The 17,500-nt window shown below is 49.9% G+C and overlaps 1 protein-coding gene across 6 annotated transcripts in view; it reads right to left on the bottom strand.

The window, feature by feature from the left end:
* The window catches only part of EBF3 (EBF transcription factor 3), a 118,415-nt gene that overhangs the window by 35,483 nt on the left and 65,432 nt on the right, over positions 1–17,500 (bottom strand). For all 6 annotated transcript variants that reach the window (XM_081075401.1, XM_081075403.1, XM_081075402.1 and 3 more), the window contains exons 7-8: positions 4,690–4,771; positions 1,130–1,247 (exon numbers count right to left, since the gene is read on the bottom strand). In XM_081075401.1, the coding sequence (XP_080931527.1) occupies positions 1,130–1,247; positions 4,690–4,771 (200 nt within the window). The remainder of the gene's footprint in view (positions 1–1,129; positions 1,248–4,689; positions 4,772–17,500) is intronic.

Genomic DNA, 17,500 nt, shown 5'->3' with positions numbered 1-17,500 from the left:
TTTGCGTTCTCTTATACCTTAGTCATTAATGTAGAAAAACAAATTAGTTTATTTTTGTGGACTACAGCAGATTCATAAATTGTCTTCCAGTTTTTATGCCTGAATGGTATTTCATTCTGATAACGTGCAGATGCTTTTCATTTTCCTGTGTACACGTCTGTACACTTTGAGTATGGCTCCTGAATTCGAGACCTCAGAATAGAGGCTGTGTCTTAAAATCGCTTCATTTAATGGGCTCCTTGCTCTAATGGATTTAAGCATGCTGCTTGGTTTACAATTCACTTAAAAAAAAAAAAAAAAAAAAAAACACCTCACATTACTTTCCCAACAATTCCTATTGGTCAGACTCTCATGATGATTATGAAATGTTTTCTAGAGGAAAAGGATCTTCTTCTCAAGGAAAGTGATGTGTTATGGGGACCTGGCAGCAGGGCACGAGTGAGGGGCTTGGTAAAGGCCTCGGTGTCTGTGTGTTTCTGAATTCCAAGTCCAAGAACACTTTTCTCTGCCGATCGCTCTTACCAAAACTCTTCTCTTTTAACGAGTAAAACAAGAAGTCCATCACTTGGAAGCATTTCGTACAAAGCATGCCATCCTTTCTCACCCTCCACCCTGCGCCCACCGTGACCGACCTCCCTCCCTCCCTTCTTCCCTCTATCCCTCTCTCCATCCCTCCAGGGGCAGAAAACGGTCCTTGAGTCCACTCTGAGCTGACGGGATCAGGATGTAACCACCTACTAAAAGGTGCACCAAGTACCTTGGAATGGACTTCTGGGTGGGGGCTGAGGACCAGCCAAAATGAGACCAAATAAATCAAAATTTCAAGAAAAGCTCTAAGCAAAAGAAAGCTTAGAAACAAACAAACCAATACAGTGAAGGCTGTGGCCGGGGTGGGATGAGGGGAAAGCTGGGCCTCCATAAAGGGAGAGACCAGAGAGGACTCTGTCCCAGGCCACTCTGGGGGTCACCCAGGCCCGCCGGGCATGGGAGATCTGACTGGCGAGGAGGGTCTGGGGAGAGTAACTGGACATGAATCAACATAAAGGATGGTTCAAAGAAAAAGAAGTATTGCAAATAAAAAAGACATGTAACATATGCCTACCATTTTCCAGATAAGAAGGGGCCGTACCTTCTGACGGGTCTAGACGGCGCGCCCGGCGCCCGTGTTTGGAGTTGTTGTGCACAAACATGTTGTCGGACACGGCCAGCACGTGGCCGTCCACGTTGACGGTGGTCGACACAACAACCTGCGGAGACGAAGTGGACGTGAAACCGAGGCCGGCAGGTAACCAATGCCATCTGAAACACCGCTCGTTCCTGGCCCAGCTCCACTGCCTGACTGATGGACGCCTGTTCACAGCTTTCCTGGCTAATGGGGGTGGGTGCTTTGGTTTGGTTCGGTTTTGACTCAAGATTGCTTCTCTTCAAAACCGCTCCCCTAATTACAGTTTAATCTCCTATTATGCTAACAAGTGAATTCAATTCAGAGAAATAGTCTTCTAGCCATGAGCTTCTGAAACACCCCTCTGGCCACTCATTTTAAAGCTGCTGTTTTGATTGATCTGTTGGTACATATTGATTAGATAGTTTATCTAATTAAAATGAGTCCACTTGAGACTGTCCTGCCTTGAAGAGTTGTGAGGATTCCGTTGCCAAAAAAAGTCTTCATAAATCAGACGCCTTCCTACTACCCACGTTCTATCATCAGCTGATCCCGGGTTCAATTTTACAATTACATCCAATGTCTGGTAATGAACTTTTCTGCATCTGAAAAGGCCGAGATGAAGAGGAATAGTGGAAGTGCTTTCAATCCCTTTCTCAAGTTAGTTGCAAAGATGGCAACAACCTTGGTCTGCCCAGGGACTGTCCTCTCTGCTGGAGCAAGAGGTCCCGTCTTGGGGCAGTCTCGGAGGGTGGCCAGGGACGAGATGGTAGAAATGCTTACTCTCAGCTGCTTCCAAGTAGAAGCGGAAAAGGAAGTCATGCATGGGGGACAGCCTTGCTGACACCAGACACCTTCCCAGGTGACCTGTGACAAGCATCCCAGAGTGGTACCCACCCACGGACTCGGGAAACTGGAAATTACCACCCGGCCTTGCAGTTTTTCTTTTACAGAGGTGGGTCTATGTGGTTTGTTATCACTGTAAGAGTAGCTGCAAAGACGGGCGCAGGTTCAGTCTGGGTCTCGCAGTCGCACTCATGGGGCACGACCTGGGCTTGGGCTCAGGGAGCCTGGCTCTCTGCCACGTGTGGGAGCCGGGAGGGCCGGCACCATAGAGACACATGTGGCTGGAGTTGAGCAGGGAACCTGTGGGTTCACCTCCGCGGCGTAAAAGGACTAGGAAACGCCAAAGCCACAGTGGACCTGAGTTAGTAGTACCCGCTTATCGATACTGGTTCATCCGACGTAGCAAACGCACCACGCAATTCAAGATATTACTAATTGGGAAACCGTGAGGAAGGGGCGCCAGGGGGTCTCGGTACTTTCTGTGAAATGTCCCTTAAACCTAAAAGTGCTCTCAAAACAAGTCTATTAGTAAAAAAAATTAAATTAAAAATAAATAAATCGTATTTTTAAGGGTTAAAAAAGGGCCAAAGCTACACACGTACATATGAATGCATGTGTTAGTAACTGATCTTTCATTAGAAGAGAAACCTCTCAGGCCCCAGAGGAAGGCTGTAAAGCAGGGGCACTACCCCCTGCACCCCCAAAGTGGCTCCTCGGGGCAGTTTCCTTGAAGGTTCTCTCCCCTGCGGGCACCGCCAAGACTGCTGGAGTCTCCGCATCAGGCCCCCGAGTCTCAAAACACCGTCAGTGCCATCAGGTCCCCAGGTCCAGCTTCAGACATCGCAGCACCCTGTCCTTCACTGCTGCCCACTGGGTGGCCATCTACAGTGCCTGGGTGGGAACCGGCTCTGACACCCCTTGGGTGCCACCAGTGCCTTGGCAGCCTTGGCCCTGCTGACCTGGGCACCCTGGTCCTGGCCCAGGGGGGTGAAGGAACTGCACCAACTTATCACGTGAGCGTGATGCGAAGACACGTAACTAACACTGAGACACAGACTTGACCCTTTTCAAGTCCCTAGACCAGGGTATGCTAAAGAAACAAGAAAGGTAAAAATAAAATAAAGGACACTGTCTTTGCTCTGTCGTCTATATATAGGTCAGTCACCAAGGGAAAAGAGTGCAGTTCAGCAAAGAGAAAACAGGCTGTGTTTTGTCTCTCGGCCTGGGCCAGCCTGCAGTGCACCTACGGAAAGGTGCTGAGATTGTCAAAGCGGTTGGAAATATTGTGTAAGCCCTGACCTCCTGTTAAGTCCAGTTAAACCTTCTGAGAGGTGGGGAGATCAGCTAAAGAGACTGACTAGAGGAAGTCTTTCTAGGAGCTGCAGGCTCCACTTGTGACTGGCGCTGCATTGGGCCATAGGTGAGGATGGTGTGACCTTCACTCTGCTTAGAAGGGTGCACAAGCACCTGGGAAGTCTCATGCTTTAGGACAGCACGAAGCAGGCCCCACTGTCTGCGAGGGACGCCGTCTTCGGCTACAGCCCGCACTCAGGCAAGCCCAAAGACCCTTCTCTGATTGGCTGGGTGGCTGTACAGGCAAATGTCATGTGTTTCACTAAAAGACTGAAACATACATTAAATTTCTAAAAACACCTTGAGTAATTGGATGGCCAGCTCATCCAATCCAGCAATCATTCCCATTAGCTGCCCGGTTCTTCTCTGCGTGGTAGGGACCGGCAGCAGATTTGTGACCTAGCCCGGAAAATTTTTACAAGTAAAACCAGTAAAATAATCAATCCATCATGTGTGCAGAGTACCCTTCACCCTGAAGTAACCTCCTAATCATTCACAAAGGCAAGGAAAATATGAACTCGCTCATAATTTATCCAGGACCCAAGCAGCTCTCCACCTCTTTCCTCGAGACGAAATCCTCTGAGGCGAACGAGTCCACTCAGGTCCAGGAACAGTCTGGGAATGGGGTATGGAATTAAGGGTAAGAACACGTGACAGCCCAGGGCAGGGGAGCTGAGCTGGAAAACGCCCTGGCTCTTGCAGGGCCTGCCTGCATCCAACAGGTGCAGGTCCCTCCAAAGGGGTCTTGACTGTACCCCACAGGTTACATTATGGCTCTCCCCCAGGAAAAATTAATCGACCAACTGATCCATAAAAAAAGGTCTCCAGCACGGGCTCCAAACCCCAGTCAGCCATGCATGGTCAGCCACGTGTCACAGAGGAAACAGGCTGAATTAGAGACGAATGTTCAGAGGACGCTATCAGAGAAAACTCTCAAACAGTCATTTGAAACACCCCGTGAGACTGATCATGGCGACTGAAGGCACCCTACTACACCTACAGCTCTGAGTACTCTGAGTGCCAAATATCCAGGGAGCCCACCGTGAGAGCACCCCTTGTGGTCGGGGCAAACACTCAGGCCGTGTTTCCAGGGCCGTGAAATCGCTTCCTCCTGGGCATGGCTAGACTCACTGCACCTGAGGTATGAAGGAAGCCAGCTCATTTTTAAAGCATTTGATTTAAGGATGTTCTCCAGCGAACTAATTCCAGTTTACTCCCAAGCCCTTGAGAACTAAAGATCGTTTTCTGAACATCCTGCAACATCAGAAAACGCAAATTTCATCTGAGAAGCCAAGACCCCGGTCCCTGCATCTTTGAGAAGCGTGTACCTGGAATCTCCGCATATCTCGAGGGTTGCCTGCATTCTTCAAACAGTTCTGATTGCACTTGAGGAAAAACTTTAGAAAGAATCTACAAAAATACAAGAAATGGATATTTGTTAGGGTTGTCAGACAACAGACACTTGAAAGACGCGTTTGCATGGGGAGTGGTGGAGACTGCCTGCTCGCTGCCCTGTAGGGGGCAATACGGCGGGAAATGCAGGGAGCTGGCAGCCTGGTTCTAACGGCCAGTGCAGAACACCTCCCTGTGTGAAGAGAACCACTTACGTTTGTCTGGACATCATGGGTGTCCAAGTTTTATAATAAGAACTGTGACATGGAGTGGCCATTTCTTGCCTAGACCTTTGCACGACTGACCATTAATCATTGAGGGAACATCCGCCCCACAGTGGGGTGTGCCAGCTGTAGCAAATGAAAACACAGGATGCCTAGTTAAACTGGAATTTCGGATAAACAATTTTTTAGGATAATTATGCTATGAGACACACCTATGCTGAAAAATTATTCACTGTTTATCGGAAATTCAAGTTTACCCAAACCTGCTATACGCTACCTGGCAGCTCTAACCCCAGAGGACGTTGCTACCTAAACACACTTTTAAAGATGGATTTTGAAAGGTACAACTCTTAAGAAAGGACTTGGAGGTGTTGTTTTAGGGGCCACAGTGACTTCTGTGAAAGGGCTACATGTGTTTTTCAGGAGAGAATCAACGATCCTTGACATGGCAATGCAACCGTTGCTCGGCCAGACAGGAGAGAAGCAGGCCTATCCTGGCCAGGCACGAGCGTGATCATTTCCCGCCAAGCCTTGCCCTTGCATTTTGAGGCATGGACATTCGGGGGTCCTCACAGAGTGTGGAGATGCTGTGACAAAAACATCATCGTGTTATTCTCCCCATTGCTGCACGCTCAGTGACAAGTGTGGACACTCTGGTTTAGAATACGGACACTGGGAGCCTGGCTGTAACACCAACTGTGGATGTTAGGTGCAAGGCTTCTGTCCTTGCACCCCTCCGCCTCACCCACCATGGGCAGAGGATGGTGGCTTCTCTTATGCCAACACATGTGCTCCCTGCAGGCATCTGAGCACCCCGTCCAGCAAGGCTGCACCCAAAGGTCTTCTTTATTTCCTTTCCAAATAGCATCTGTCCTACTTGATGATCGTTAACTTTTTAGAAAGTTCCACACGATTGCCTTGAACTCACCCTCACGTTCAAGTTTCCTTGTTGACAACAATCACACCCAAAACTAAAAAGCCTCAACCCAGCACATCCTGGACGGCATTGCCAGGGCCGAAGAAGCTCTGATGGACCGCAAAGAGAATGGGCCACTGCGTTCAACGTTCCCACAGACGGCACGGCCGCACTGTTTTAGGCCGGAATTTACATCTCGTGTTACCTCACCTCACCTAGACACTTAGCTCACAGTGCCTCTTAACGCCATCTGCCATCAGCATACAGTAAGTCACTTGATATTCCACCCACCAATTTTTCCTAACAACCGCTGTGCAATTAAACCCGCGTGCTCTGCGGAGAGGTAAATGAGGTGCACCTGCGGCCACTCTGCCCTGAGCTGCATCCGAAAGGGCCTAACAAGGTGAGGGCGCACAAAGTTATCGTCCTGTCAGGCAATTAGGTTTTCACTTCAGGGACAGCCACACGGTGCAATTATGCCACACATTACCACCCGGCTAATCTGAGCAGGCGCCGCCCGAGAAGCTGCTCGTCTGCATGGGGCTGTCCCTGAGTGCTCCTTTCATGACAGGAAAGATCTCCCCCTCCAGAGGGGTCTCTCTAATTCCTCCAGTTCTTGGGAGCCAGTCCCCCTTCCACCTCCGAGAGAGCAGGGCAGGTCTGGGGGCAGTCTAACCGGCTACTGCCATGCGTGTCTCCAGGAGAGCGAGCGGGGTCTCACCCATCATCGGGTGCCAGTTAGGTACGGGGCCTGTAAACACCCTTGTGTTTTCAGGGGGCGGCTCTGGGGCAGGTCCATGCACACACATGCACACACACATGCATGCACACTCACGTGTGTGCACACACATGCACACGCATGCAACATGTACATGCACAGGTGCACACGTATCTCTATGTGCACATATGCACATGTGCATGTGCACGTGTATACACTCGCACGCAAACGCACCCACGTACACACACACATGCACGTGTGCATACATGCACACATTTGCACATGTGCACACCACACACATGCACATATACACACACATGCACGCACACATGTGCACACACACACACTAATTTTGGATGTGCTCCTTCCCCAGTGTCTCACAAGCACTAGAAGGACTTGGGAAAGGTGTGTAGTGTGTGGCCCTGGAGGGCAAGACCCCTCTGAAGCACTCAGGTCCCAAGCACACAAACCAAGTGAGGCAAATTTGCAGGGAAGACAGAGGAAGCTTCCGCTGGAGAAGCAGGAGGCTTGCACTTACTGTTTACCCTCGTTTTGGTTACATTTCACTCAAGGATTCAAGGAAGCCCTGATAGGGTGACCGGCGCTGTCTGGCCAATGAGTGACTGTGGACGCCGCACGCGGTCATGTGTGGAGCACGTGTGTGCTTCCAACCAGCAAGTGCTCGGTGACCTGCACTGTGACGATGTTGGGGGACGGTGAGGAGATGGAAGGCCGGACATGTGCAGTCAAATGGTAATTCTCATCCTTTACTCAATTACCCTTTAATTGGCTTTTTCCTAAGAACTATCTGACAACCACTTTACATATCTCACTTCCAGAGGCTGGTACACAAAGGATTTAATACTCTTGTTATGAAAGCAAAAATCTTTCCTCTGTCAGAAAATCTTTGCTTTAACACCAATAAACTCGTTATTACCGCTGCACATGGATTTGCTGCTCGATGCACAGAGGCGATAAAAATCCCAACCTGTCATTAGTACATTATGCTTAATTGTGTACAGTGCGTTTCCCGTTGCGGCTGCTGGCCCATCATCAAAATGACCATTATGTACACTGATTCCCTGACCCTATCTTTATTTCCCTAAAGAGTCGTCATCTTTCACAGTAGGTACCGGAGTAAATCAAGCTTGAAATATGGCCTTTATTTACTTGTTTCTCCCAGGCAGGAGGGGCAGGCAGTCGCTCAGGGCACACTGCACTCCAGTCCAAACTCCCCGTAATGTTCTGCTCAGAAAGGACGTGCAGAATCCTGGGCGATCCTGGCTGGTGCTTACAAGGGGGAAAGGTGTGATCGCACTACGTTTCAGGTCAGGTTTCCTCTTTCAGAGCGTTCAGAGAGAAGAGCTGGTTCCAGCAGGGTTGCCCCACCCCCTGACTGGGGAGGGCAGGGACTGGACAGCCGGGTCTAGCAACTGATACCTTGAGTTTGCACTAGACATCTCCAGACCCGCCCTCCTTTCCGCAGGAACAGTTACTCCACTGCTCCGAACAGGGCTATACCCACTGCACAAACATAAACGAGTGGTCCTGGTGGCACCTCCATCAGAATCCTCTGGAACAACTCCCCACTAACAGACGGGATAAGCGGAAGACCCCGACGCCCAAAAAAGGCCCAAAACAAATGACAGGCTCGCCCGTGTTACGTGGCGCCCACTCTCGGTGTCACGCACTTGGGTGTGCCCCCACCTCAGCAACCAATATCAAAGTCGGCTCCCTTTCTGTGTGGTTAAGCTATGAATTAGCTCATTTATATTTACTTTTATGAAGCTGATTAACCAGAGCTTCTCTATCTGATGAAAATCATTTTAATTGTAGTGTTAGGCTCCTGTGTAATATCCATTACGTTATGAACTGTTTAAATTCTACATGGGTATTGTGTAAATTGGCCCTTTGTGAGCGAGGAGGCAATTAGGACCAAACAGCTCTCCTGTAAGCGGCTGTAGAACTTTGTGGCGTTGTTCAGGACAATCAGAAACAAAGGAGGCTGTTTAATTGTAATTTAATGGAATATCAAGGAGTCCGTGGCATTAGGCGCTGGCAACACAGAGCAGGAGAGAAAAATTAGCTGCAATTATGTCTGATTAGAACGATCCTTCTCAATAATCAGCGGCCCTGACAGGCCACGGGGCTCCAGTGGGTTCCGGGATGGCAAAAGGTGTTGAGCAATATTAGGACCAATGAAGGGGATATTAGCATAGCTAATTACAGCAAAACCCGGAAAGGGGGCCTCTGTGTATTGTAATGTGTGAAATAATTGGCCAAGGCCGTTATCAATTACGTAAGGAATGGATTTGGTGTGTCAGAGAAAAGCTGAGAAGACGCATTCCCTCTGACACCGTTCCTCTCTCCCTCCTGTCTGCAGCAGCAAAGAACTTGCCTGCTTTTGTCAAAAGCTGCAACTTACCCACATGACATTGCTGGCAAGTGTTAGAAGTGAATGCTCCTCGTCCCCCCCACCCGCCCTGCCACTGCTGTTTTTCACCTCGCTGAAGCCACTCACCACGTATTAATGATTTCTTTCCCTCTGGTCAAAGGAGAAATGGACTATCTCCTCAGAAATGTGGTGGGCTTGGTGTGGGCACCCTGGTGACAGAGGAGAAGAGGGGACTTTGGGGCCATTTTAGCGGCCTGCCTTTTGCACGTGGCTAGCACGTGTCTGAAAGCACGTGTCCTCAGCCTCTCTGGAGCCCTGTATGTGGGGATCGTTTTTTGATCTTTAATTGTAACTTTTTAGACTGTTGCAGGCTTGCCTGGTCTTGCCACTGCTTGAAAACGGGAGTGACAGCGTGAATGGCCGGGGGAAGACGCGAACGGGATCCCTCGGCCACCTCAGCACAGGTTAGGTGTCACTCAGAGAAACAGCCCAGGCTCCCCACAGACCCCGCCCGCCAGGCCTGGCAGACAGGACCTTCTCCTCTGCCCTCAGTGAGGGGAAATACGGGAAATCTGACTCAAGAATGAACAGTGTTGGTATCTTTTATGGCAGGGGGAGGCCCTTGTCCGTTTTAAGGCACGGCTCTTCATAAGCAGCAACCAATGTGGTGAAGGATGAGCCTCAGTGTCGTCAATCAAAGCCCCCAGGCACTGGCATGCGATGGCGCTGACAGCTTCTGCAGGTCCCTGAGGTCTGCAGACACCTCATTCCAGATCGAGCCCCCACATTTTTAGCTACTGAATCCAGAAAGCAAAGCAGACTATTTTAATAGGTAATAACCTTGACAAGAAAAAGTGAGCACTTCTAGAAAACCAACCAGAAAACGCAGTTGTGAAAGTGACCGCCCACCGGTGGGTGCCTGCAGAGGCTGGGGGCAGGGGGAGTGGGGAGCGACAGCCTCATGGGCTCCAGGCTTCCTTTGGGGGCGACGAAGACGTTTGGAGCTAGATGGTGGTGGCAGCGGCACAACCTTGGAAACAAATGTACTACATGGCACCGAATGTTCCCTTTGAAATAGCTAATTTCGAGTTGTGTGCATCTCATTGTAATTCCATCACAACACAAAAGTCCCCACCCCCAAGGAGACCAGGGTGCGGAGGGGGCAGGGAGGCACCCCAGGAAGGGCCGGCCCTCTGGGGTGTCGGTGGCTGCAGCCCTGACTGGGTGACTGCACTCTTGGAAGCAAATAGTTAAAGAGTCAAATTAAAAGACACAGCCTTTAACAGACTTTTCTCTGACTGATAAGAAAGTGAGCGGCGGAGTGCTTTCTCGAAGTCCCTGCTAATTACTGGGAAGTCCCTGAAAGCAGGGGCCGCAGCTGTGCTGCTCGTGCGGCCATCCGTCCTGCGGTATTGATTCCTGAGCAGTGCTAGGCGATGGGGTCCTGGCGCTCACACACAATGTGCTTCCTTCACAAAACCTGTAATGAGCAGTTCCCATACAAGACTACATTCTGCTGACATCAGATCTGTGCACCCAGATAGTACACAGGTCAATATGTATCGGATTTCCAAAATGCGAGGGTCTTAATGTCAGGCCTCTCTTTCCCTCTCGCTCCTGCCATTAGCTATTACGGGGCTCACGTTCTTTCATGCCAGACGGGAGGAAAAATCTGGTCCATTAGTCTGATTTATTCTTCAAATATGCCATGACAAATTGCTTTAACACCAGACTTATTAAATTCTTGTACATTTCAAGTTATGGGTCTCATATACTTGTGGTGGCGCCTGCATGACGTCATCACGAAAGGGGCAGGGGGTGACAGTATTGAATTTTACAGCTGTGCCCACATGTCCTTTGTGAGGGGCCCTCCTCCCCGGCAGAGAGGTCTGGGCTGCCTGGCTCCCCACAGTGGGTCCCCATGCTCCGTGGACGCCGTCGCCAGGCACACGTGACGCCCTGCATGGAAATGCAGATGTATGAGGATTTGAAAATATCCGCGGCTTGACTCGCAGTTCAGCGCCTGCTGGCCTTTGTCTGGGGGTTGCGGACCACGGCAGCACAGCCTGTCTCCAGTGGACGACAGCTATTTTACTTCCCTTCGCTGGAGTAACCACACTGCATTAACAATATTTGTACTACAATCGCCCAGGGACCCACTTCCCAGATTCTATCACTTCTTTATCTCCTGACAAATACCTCACTATCGAACATTATTAGGTTTAGAAAATTAACCCCTCACAGTCTGGAGCCACACTAGGCCCCACCGTCCCTCCAAAGAGCCTTATCGCTAAATTTCTGCTATAATGGTTTTTCTTTTCATCACAATTTCAGCAGTGGCTGTCAAGAGGCACGTATAGATACCATGATCTTGTACTTTTGCAATGATTCTCATTAAAATGATGCCAAAGAGATCTGATGGGGTTTAATAGCTTTGCGGGCCGCCTGCACATCCACTTCCAGAACAGGTCCTGCGGAGCCCTCCTTCTGGAGAAATTTGTATGACTTGCATTAAACTTTTCCGGGTGGTTTTAATGCGCTCAGATAAGTAAAACCCAGGTAGACACTGGAAAAGCACACGCATCCCAGAGCTCCACACTCTGTCAGCTCCCCTGCCCGTTCACTGTCAGGATTCTAGTTAGTATTTTCTGTAACTGCTCCTGATACTCCGTGATAGTTTTGATAAGGTTATCTGTTTAAAAGAAGTCAACTGCACAACACAAAAGAAATGTGAAGTGCACTATATTTACACCAGGGCTCCTGTTTCAAGTGCCTATCTTCCTTCTCCCCCTTTTACCTATTTCTCTATTTCTAATGGGCGATGCAGCCCTGACATTATTTCCCCAGCAGATCATTCGCGCTGTCAATCAGTCTGTATTTTGTCTTTCGCTGCGGGCTCATTAAAACAGCCTCCTCACTCCCTCTGGACACTGCTCTATTTGCCAGCTCTGATCACGAAGCTCCTTACTTAAGAAAAATGCCAGCATCACTTGGCTCCCATCAGATGCACCCGTGACTTGTTGCCAGCTCCGAGGGAGCCGCTCACAGGGGCTCGCAGCGCGGCGATTAAGCCGGCGCCTGTGCTCCTCCCGGCGGCAGGTTTCCAGCCTCTCCCACCACACGTGTGCGCGGTTCCAGGGACCTAAAGATAACGGGGCCGCTCTCCTGGCCACTGGGATTCCTGCTGGCTACGGGGATCGTTCTCAAAACAAGCGGGACATTCGTTTTTTGTGGTTTGGTTTTTCTTTCCCCGCCCCACGTCCAAGTGGGAAAGACATTGCTCATCTTTCCCGGCTCAGATGCTCTGCGCCTCCCCATCCACACCAGCCTGCTTAATTAAGAACTATCTTCTTTGTGGGTTGAATTATTAATAAAATAAAAAAAATCCCATTTTAAACCAAGCCAGAGCTCGCACACAGGACTCCAGTGTCGGTCCTGCCGGTGCCAGCCTCGCTACCCTTTTAGGTCCTGATTAAAAACTTATTAAAACATTATAAATGATTAATGGGAGCACAGCTCTGAGTGGCAATTATTAGTTTTAATGCAGGTAATGCAGCTTAATGAGGGGGCACATGTGTGCAAAGCTTTAACTTCATTACTCCTGCGTGTCAACAAATACAAGAGAAATGTGTGTCCAGGTCATCCATTACGTGAAACAGCACCAAGCCTGCTCTCTTCGCCTCCCTTTGTTGATGAGCCAAGGGCCATAAATTAATCCCTTTCTGAGGCTCAGGAAAGGACCAAGGTGTTCAAATCCGGCAAACCTGGCTGGGCTCCCCGCACCATGCAGTTCCACACGTGAACACTCCTCAGAGTCGCTTTTCTAGAGCCCTGGCACAAGGGAATTTTCTCCCTGGAATTGTTGCAGGTTGTCATTGTCTCCGCTCAGAAATGCATGCTCCCAACCTTCAGAGCCACTCGGGCTTCTTTCCTGCTATCGTTTTGAAAGGTCTGCAGAGGAGCTGGGCTTGTTCCTCCCAGTGCCTGATTCACATGAGCGCGGTTTTCCTAAATATTCGGCCACACCTCCCGTGTCCTTCACTCTCAGTGCCCACCTCCCGCAGCGTGGACAGCATGAGACACAGAGCACACACATGTGCAGAAACCCAGGGAAATGGCAGCCGGCACCTGGCTGCAGAGACGTCCGGGGAAGCCCAGGCCGGGAGAGGCTGCATGGTGAATGGGTGCCTTTAGGATGCAGAGACTGGGGGCCCTGAGAGCTTCCTCCGCCCACGGAGAAGCCCAGACAAGTCCAGCCCCACTTGGGACCTCCGCCCCAGACCTGCACACAGCCCACACCTGGGGGGGGGGGCGGGCGTCTCAGCCCAACTTCCCACGTCACCTTTTATTTTCTGTTTTTGTGACAAGCAGCTAGATCCAGGCTGATCCCCTCTATCTGTTTGAAGAGTATTCAGGACTATTTGCATCATTTTATCGCTAATGTATAATATATGGCTCTAAAGTGAGCCCAAGCACTGTCTTGTTACTGAGCATAAAAAAGTGAGGGCAATAAAGATACATTAGTCCTGTGAAGCACAGCGGCTACACAAGCAAGAAAGGTTGGTGCTCAGAGTTAAGAGGCAAGCTTTCTGCCTGGCTAAGACAATGGAAAAGTAAAGAAAATGTCAAATCAAGAAAAGCTGGATTTAGAGATGAGGCAGCCCAGAATGACGCTGGTGCCATATTTTGTGAAACTATAATGCTGTTGGCAGCAAAGATCCGTGTTTCTGATTCATCTAGGGCCGCATGGCAAAGCTTTGTCAGTCTGCGCAAGGTATAAATAATTCAGGGTGAGAGATGGCAATTACAGGGCCCTGCACAACCAAAATGAATATTTTATGAGGACTAAAACTGCTCTGGAATGAATCACACACATGGAGTCGCACACACATGGTGAGTGGGCTCGCACATGCCAGCCCCAAGGAGAGAGACGCGCGGCCCTTGTCTCCTTGCAGGGTGACGACTGCAAGCCCAGCAACTGGTAACAAGCACACACAAATGGGTTCACCTGGCCGGCCGGGGCTGCCACCCCCACGCTCCCGGGAAGACGCTCAGTCCCTCAAGCGCCCGGCAGCAAGCACGGGGACCTCTCCCTCAGACACTCTTGGCCGATGCACCCCACAAGTTTGCTGTGAGATGAGTCGGGGAATCAGCACCGTGGCTCTGCTGCCTGTTTCCATCGTCCCAACTACTGATAGGTGTGAGCTGCCCCCCTGCTGTGGGTGAGATGATCCGAATTCTGGGGCCAGCACAAAGACCAACCAATTCTGTTGTCCTCCGGGAAATTTGGGGGAGCTGAAGCAAGGAGGGGCTGCGGGACCAGCGTGAGTTTTTTCACTCTCCTTCTGAATAGAAGCTCTTCCTCCATCTCTGGACCCAAATCTTACTTGCATGGCCCGGGTGGGTCCACTGACCTGAGGGCCGGGACCGTGGCTTCTTAGGTCCGTCTGGCCAAACTCCCACGAAAGAGTTGCTTTCCTCACTTCGAACAGGGGACACTGCTAATGGGGGTAGGATTATGCCAAAGAGATCTTTAAAGGCTGAAAGGATGGTTTCATCGGTTACATTTCCTCCAAAAATGCTCCCGGTGAATTGCTAGAACAAATAACAACATTGTTCGCAAGGCCGAGGAGGCCAGGCCCATTGGTGAATGGCCATTGTGTTTGTCCAGCTACTGATACCTGGGCTTTTGTGGAGGAAAGAAGGCCGGGGGCCGTGACATCAACACAGCACAAGCGTCCCTCTGTGCAGACACCCAGAGTGGGCCCTGGCCGCGGTGGGAACCTGCACCCGATCCCTTGGAGACGTGCTCCTTAAAGCCAACTCCAGTGTGTTGTTTATGAAAACAAGGCTATTAGGGATATTAATAATTTGATAAATAGGGATTTGCCCTTAATTATTCATGAAGAACATTTGGCAACAGCAAAATTATATTCGCAGAACAGGTTTATAAACCAGCTAATTATAAATTAAGTATGCAAGAGAAAATTGCTAACCTTGAAATTAAAATATTTTATGATTCTGCAATAATAAAAAAAAAAGAAAGGTAGAGAACTATCAAAACCCCAGTGCAAGCAAAGAGTTCTCAGGGCTCTACAGATGGCACAGGGTGGGCAGGGCAGTGACAGCAGAGAAAGTGGGTGGACGTGCCCCACGTCCCCTGCAGACAGCGCCCCTCCACGCGCTCTGCTCAACTGAAACTTTCCAAGAGGATAATCTGACAGACCCAGCGCCCATCCTCACAAGGCGGCTTAGACTCGTCAGAAAGCCCCTCTCTGCTCTCTGCACAGGGCAAGGCGCGCCACCTCTGCTTCTCGCCAAGTCCTGGGCCCTGGGCAGCGCGGCGTGTTCCCACCACCATGCTTGGGGCCCACGAGGAAGCCCTCGAACGCCGCCTGCTCCCCTGCTCCCCGCCACTTCTCTGCCCTCCTGATGGGCAGGACCCGCCCTGCGCCCTGGGACCTAAAGGGACAGGACTGGTGCGGGTGGCAGAGAGGAGCGCAGTGCCACGAGTCTCCACTAGAGGGCTTGTCACGGGGCTTCAATGGGGAGCCTGCAGATGCCCTCAGGCCTTCAGGGCTCAGCTCCCGCCTGCAAACAAACTTGGGACAGACCCTTCCTCTGAGCTGGGTCATCCCACCTTACTCTCTGGCTTCTCTGCCAGCAGACCTCCTAGCCAGGGGCTCTGTCCACACACTCCCAGCCACCACCCATGACCTCTGCAGGCCCCTGGCAGCCAAATGGCCGGCAACACATCCCAGTGGGTTTTACAAACATTTTCCTTTACTCATATAATAACAGAAGACTTTGGGCGCGTCTTTCATTCACTTTCTAATGACCACACATCCTCACCCTGGGCAGATGTTAAAAGAATTAAGGAAAGCAACCAGGATGAATTAACTGCAGAATATCCTGTTTCTTAAAAAATAATTATAATAAAAGTAGGCCATATTTCTTAACTTCTTTTCCCATGGTTACGTCACATGTGTGAAAAATGCCAACTGTAGCGACTCAGTGAGAGCAGAGGCCAGCCCCTGCCACTCTGGTTTACTCTGCCGTCACTCAGTGACTCCACGTGCTCTTGCCACACTGCTGAAATCAAAGACAAAATGAGGAAAATCCATGTGAAGTGCTTTTTCTCTTTTTGGTTACGAAGTCTTGACTTCCCCGAGAGTCAAAAGCCTCATTAACTGCTCCTGTACCAGAAACCACGGCACAGGGCACACACCTTCCTGCCCGAGCCCACCTCACATGTGTGCACACACAGCTGCGGGTCAGGCAGCCAAGCAATCGGAGGTCTCTGGGAACTCACATAATGAAAATGTTTCCATGTACAAAACCCTTAATCAAAATGCTGGTGGCATCATCTTGTACTACAGACGCTGCAACTTAAAATTAATATACAACAGAACCTTTAACGAAAAGAGCGTCCCCCGGCTGTGCAGTACAAGCGCTCCTGCACCGTGGCCCGCGGGGTCTCGACACGGGCTGTGTGTGCACCGACCCCACCGTGTTCCAACCGCACAGAGACCCACAGAAGCCGCTGCCACTGCCCCAGCGTTCCTGAGGCCTGCAGGGCATCCAAAGGCTGAGGACAGATCCACAAAGATGACGTCCCGCGGACAGTGCCGTGATGCCGAGAGGCGTGACGGGTGCGGGCAGCCGCCAGCCCAACCTGTGGCGCAGCTTTAAACTGCCTTCCACCAATTAGTTTAACTCTATCCACGGGTAGCCAGAGAACGTTTCTATCATTTGGAATAGACTATTTACCGTTTGATAGGATACATTTCTTTCTTTACCTCTGGGATGCGCCCCAGATGCTAAGCAACTCCCCCTAACAATATTTAAATTGCTTACAAAGCCTCTCTAAATATTTGCTATGTATTTAGCATGCCTAAGATTTGCCCGTTATCCCAAAGTCTTTTTGTTGTAAATTGCAATTTTACAACTTCATGCTCGTGATATATTTTGACAAAGCTCTGCTGACACCCTCTATTGGCCTCCGAAGGCAAGAGAGCTGACACTCCACGAGCCACCAGAGAACTCTCAATTTGTCGTGAGTCCGCTGCCACTACTCCATCCTCAATCTGCATGGAGGAAGATTAAACATTCAATTTGTTACTTGATAGGCCACAAGGTCCGCCACTTACCATACAAATGGAAAACATTACTGTCATTCCTCAACTTGCTTGCCTGAGTATTTTATTATTTGTAATATTTACTTCAGGGAAATTATGATTCATGTCATATTTATCTTCATGAGAAATGAGCATCTAAATGGAAATCACCTTTTGAATGTACCAGGATATAGTGTAATACTAATATGCTTCATGAACTATAAAATTTAGTCACAGTGTATGGATATATTATAGCATGGCTTTAATACTCTCACATCAAGCAAATTTTCTCTGTGTTAAGCTGATACTCTGAGCCCTGATTCCAGTTTGATAATCATTACACTTACATGATGGTACAAGTCACTGCTTGTAGATTT

The sequence above is a fragment of the Rhinolophus hipposideros genome, assembly GCF_964194185.1.
Source record: "Rhinolophus hipposideros genome assembly, chromosome: 15".
Taxonomy (NCBI): domain Eukaryota; kingdom Metazoa; phylum Chordata; class Mammalia; order Chiroptera; family Rhinolophidae; genus Rhinolophus; species Rhinolophus hipposideros.
This window is presented reverse-complemented; position numbering and strand designations above follow the sequence as displayed.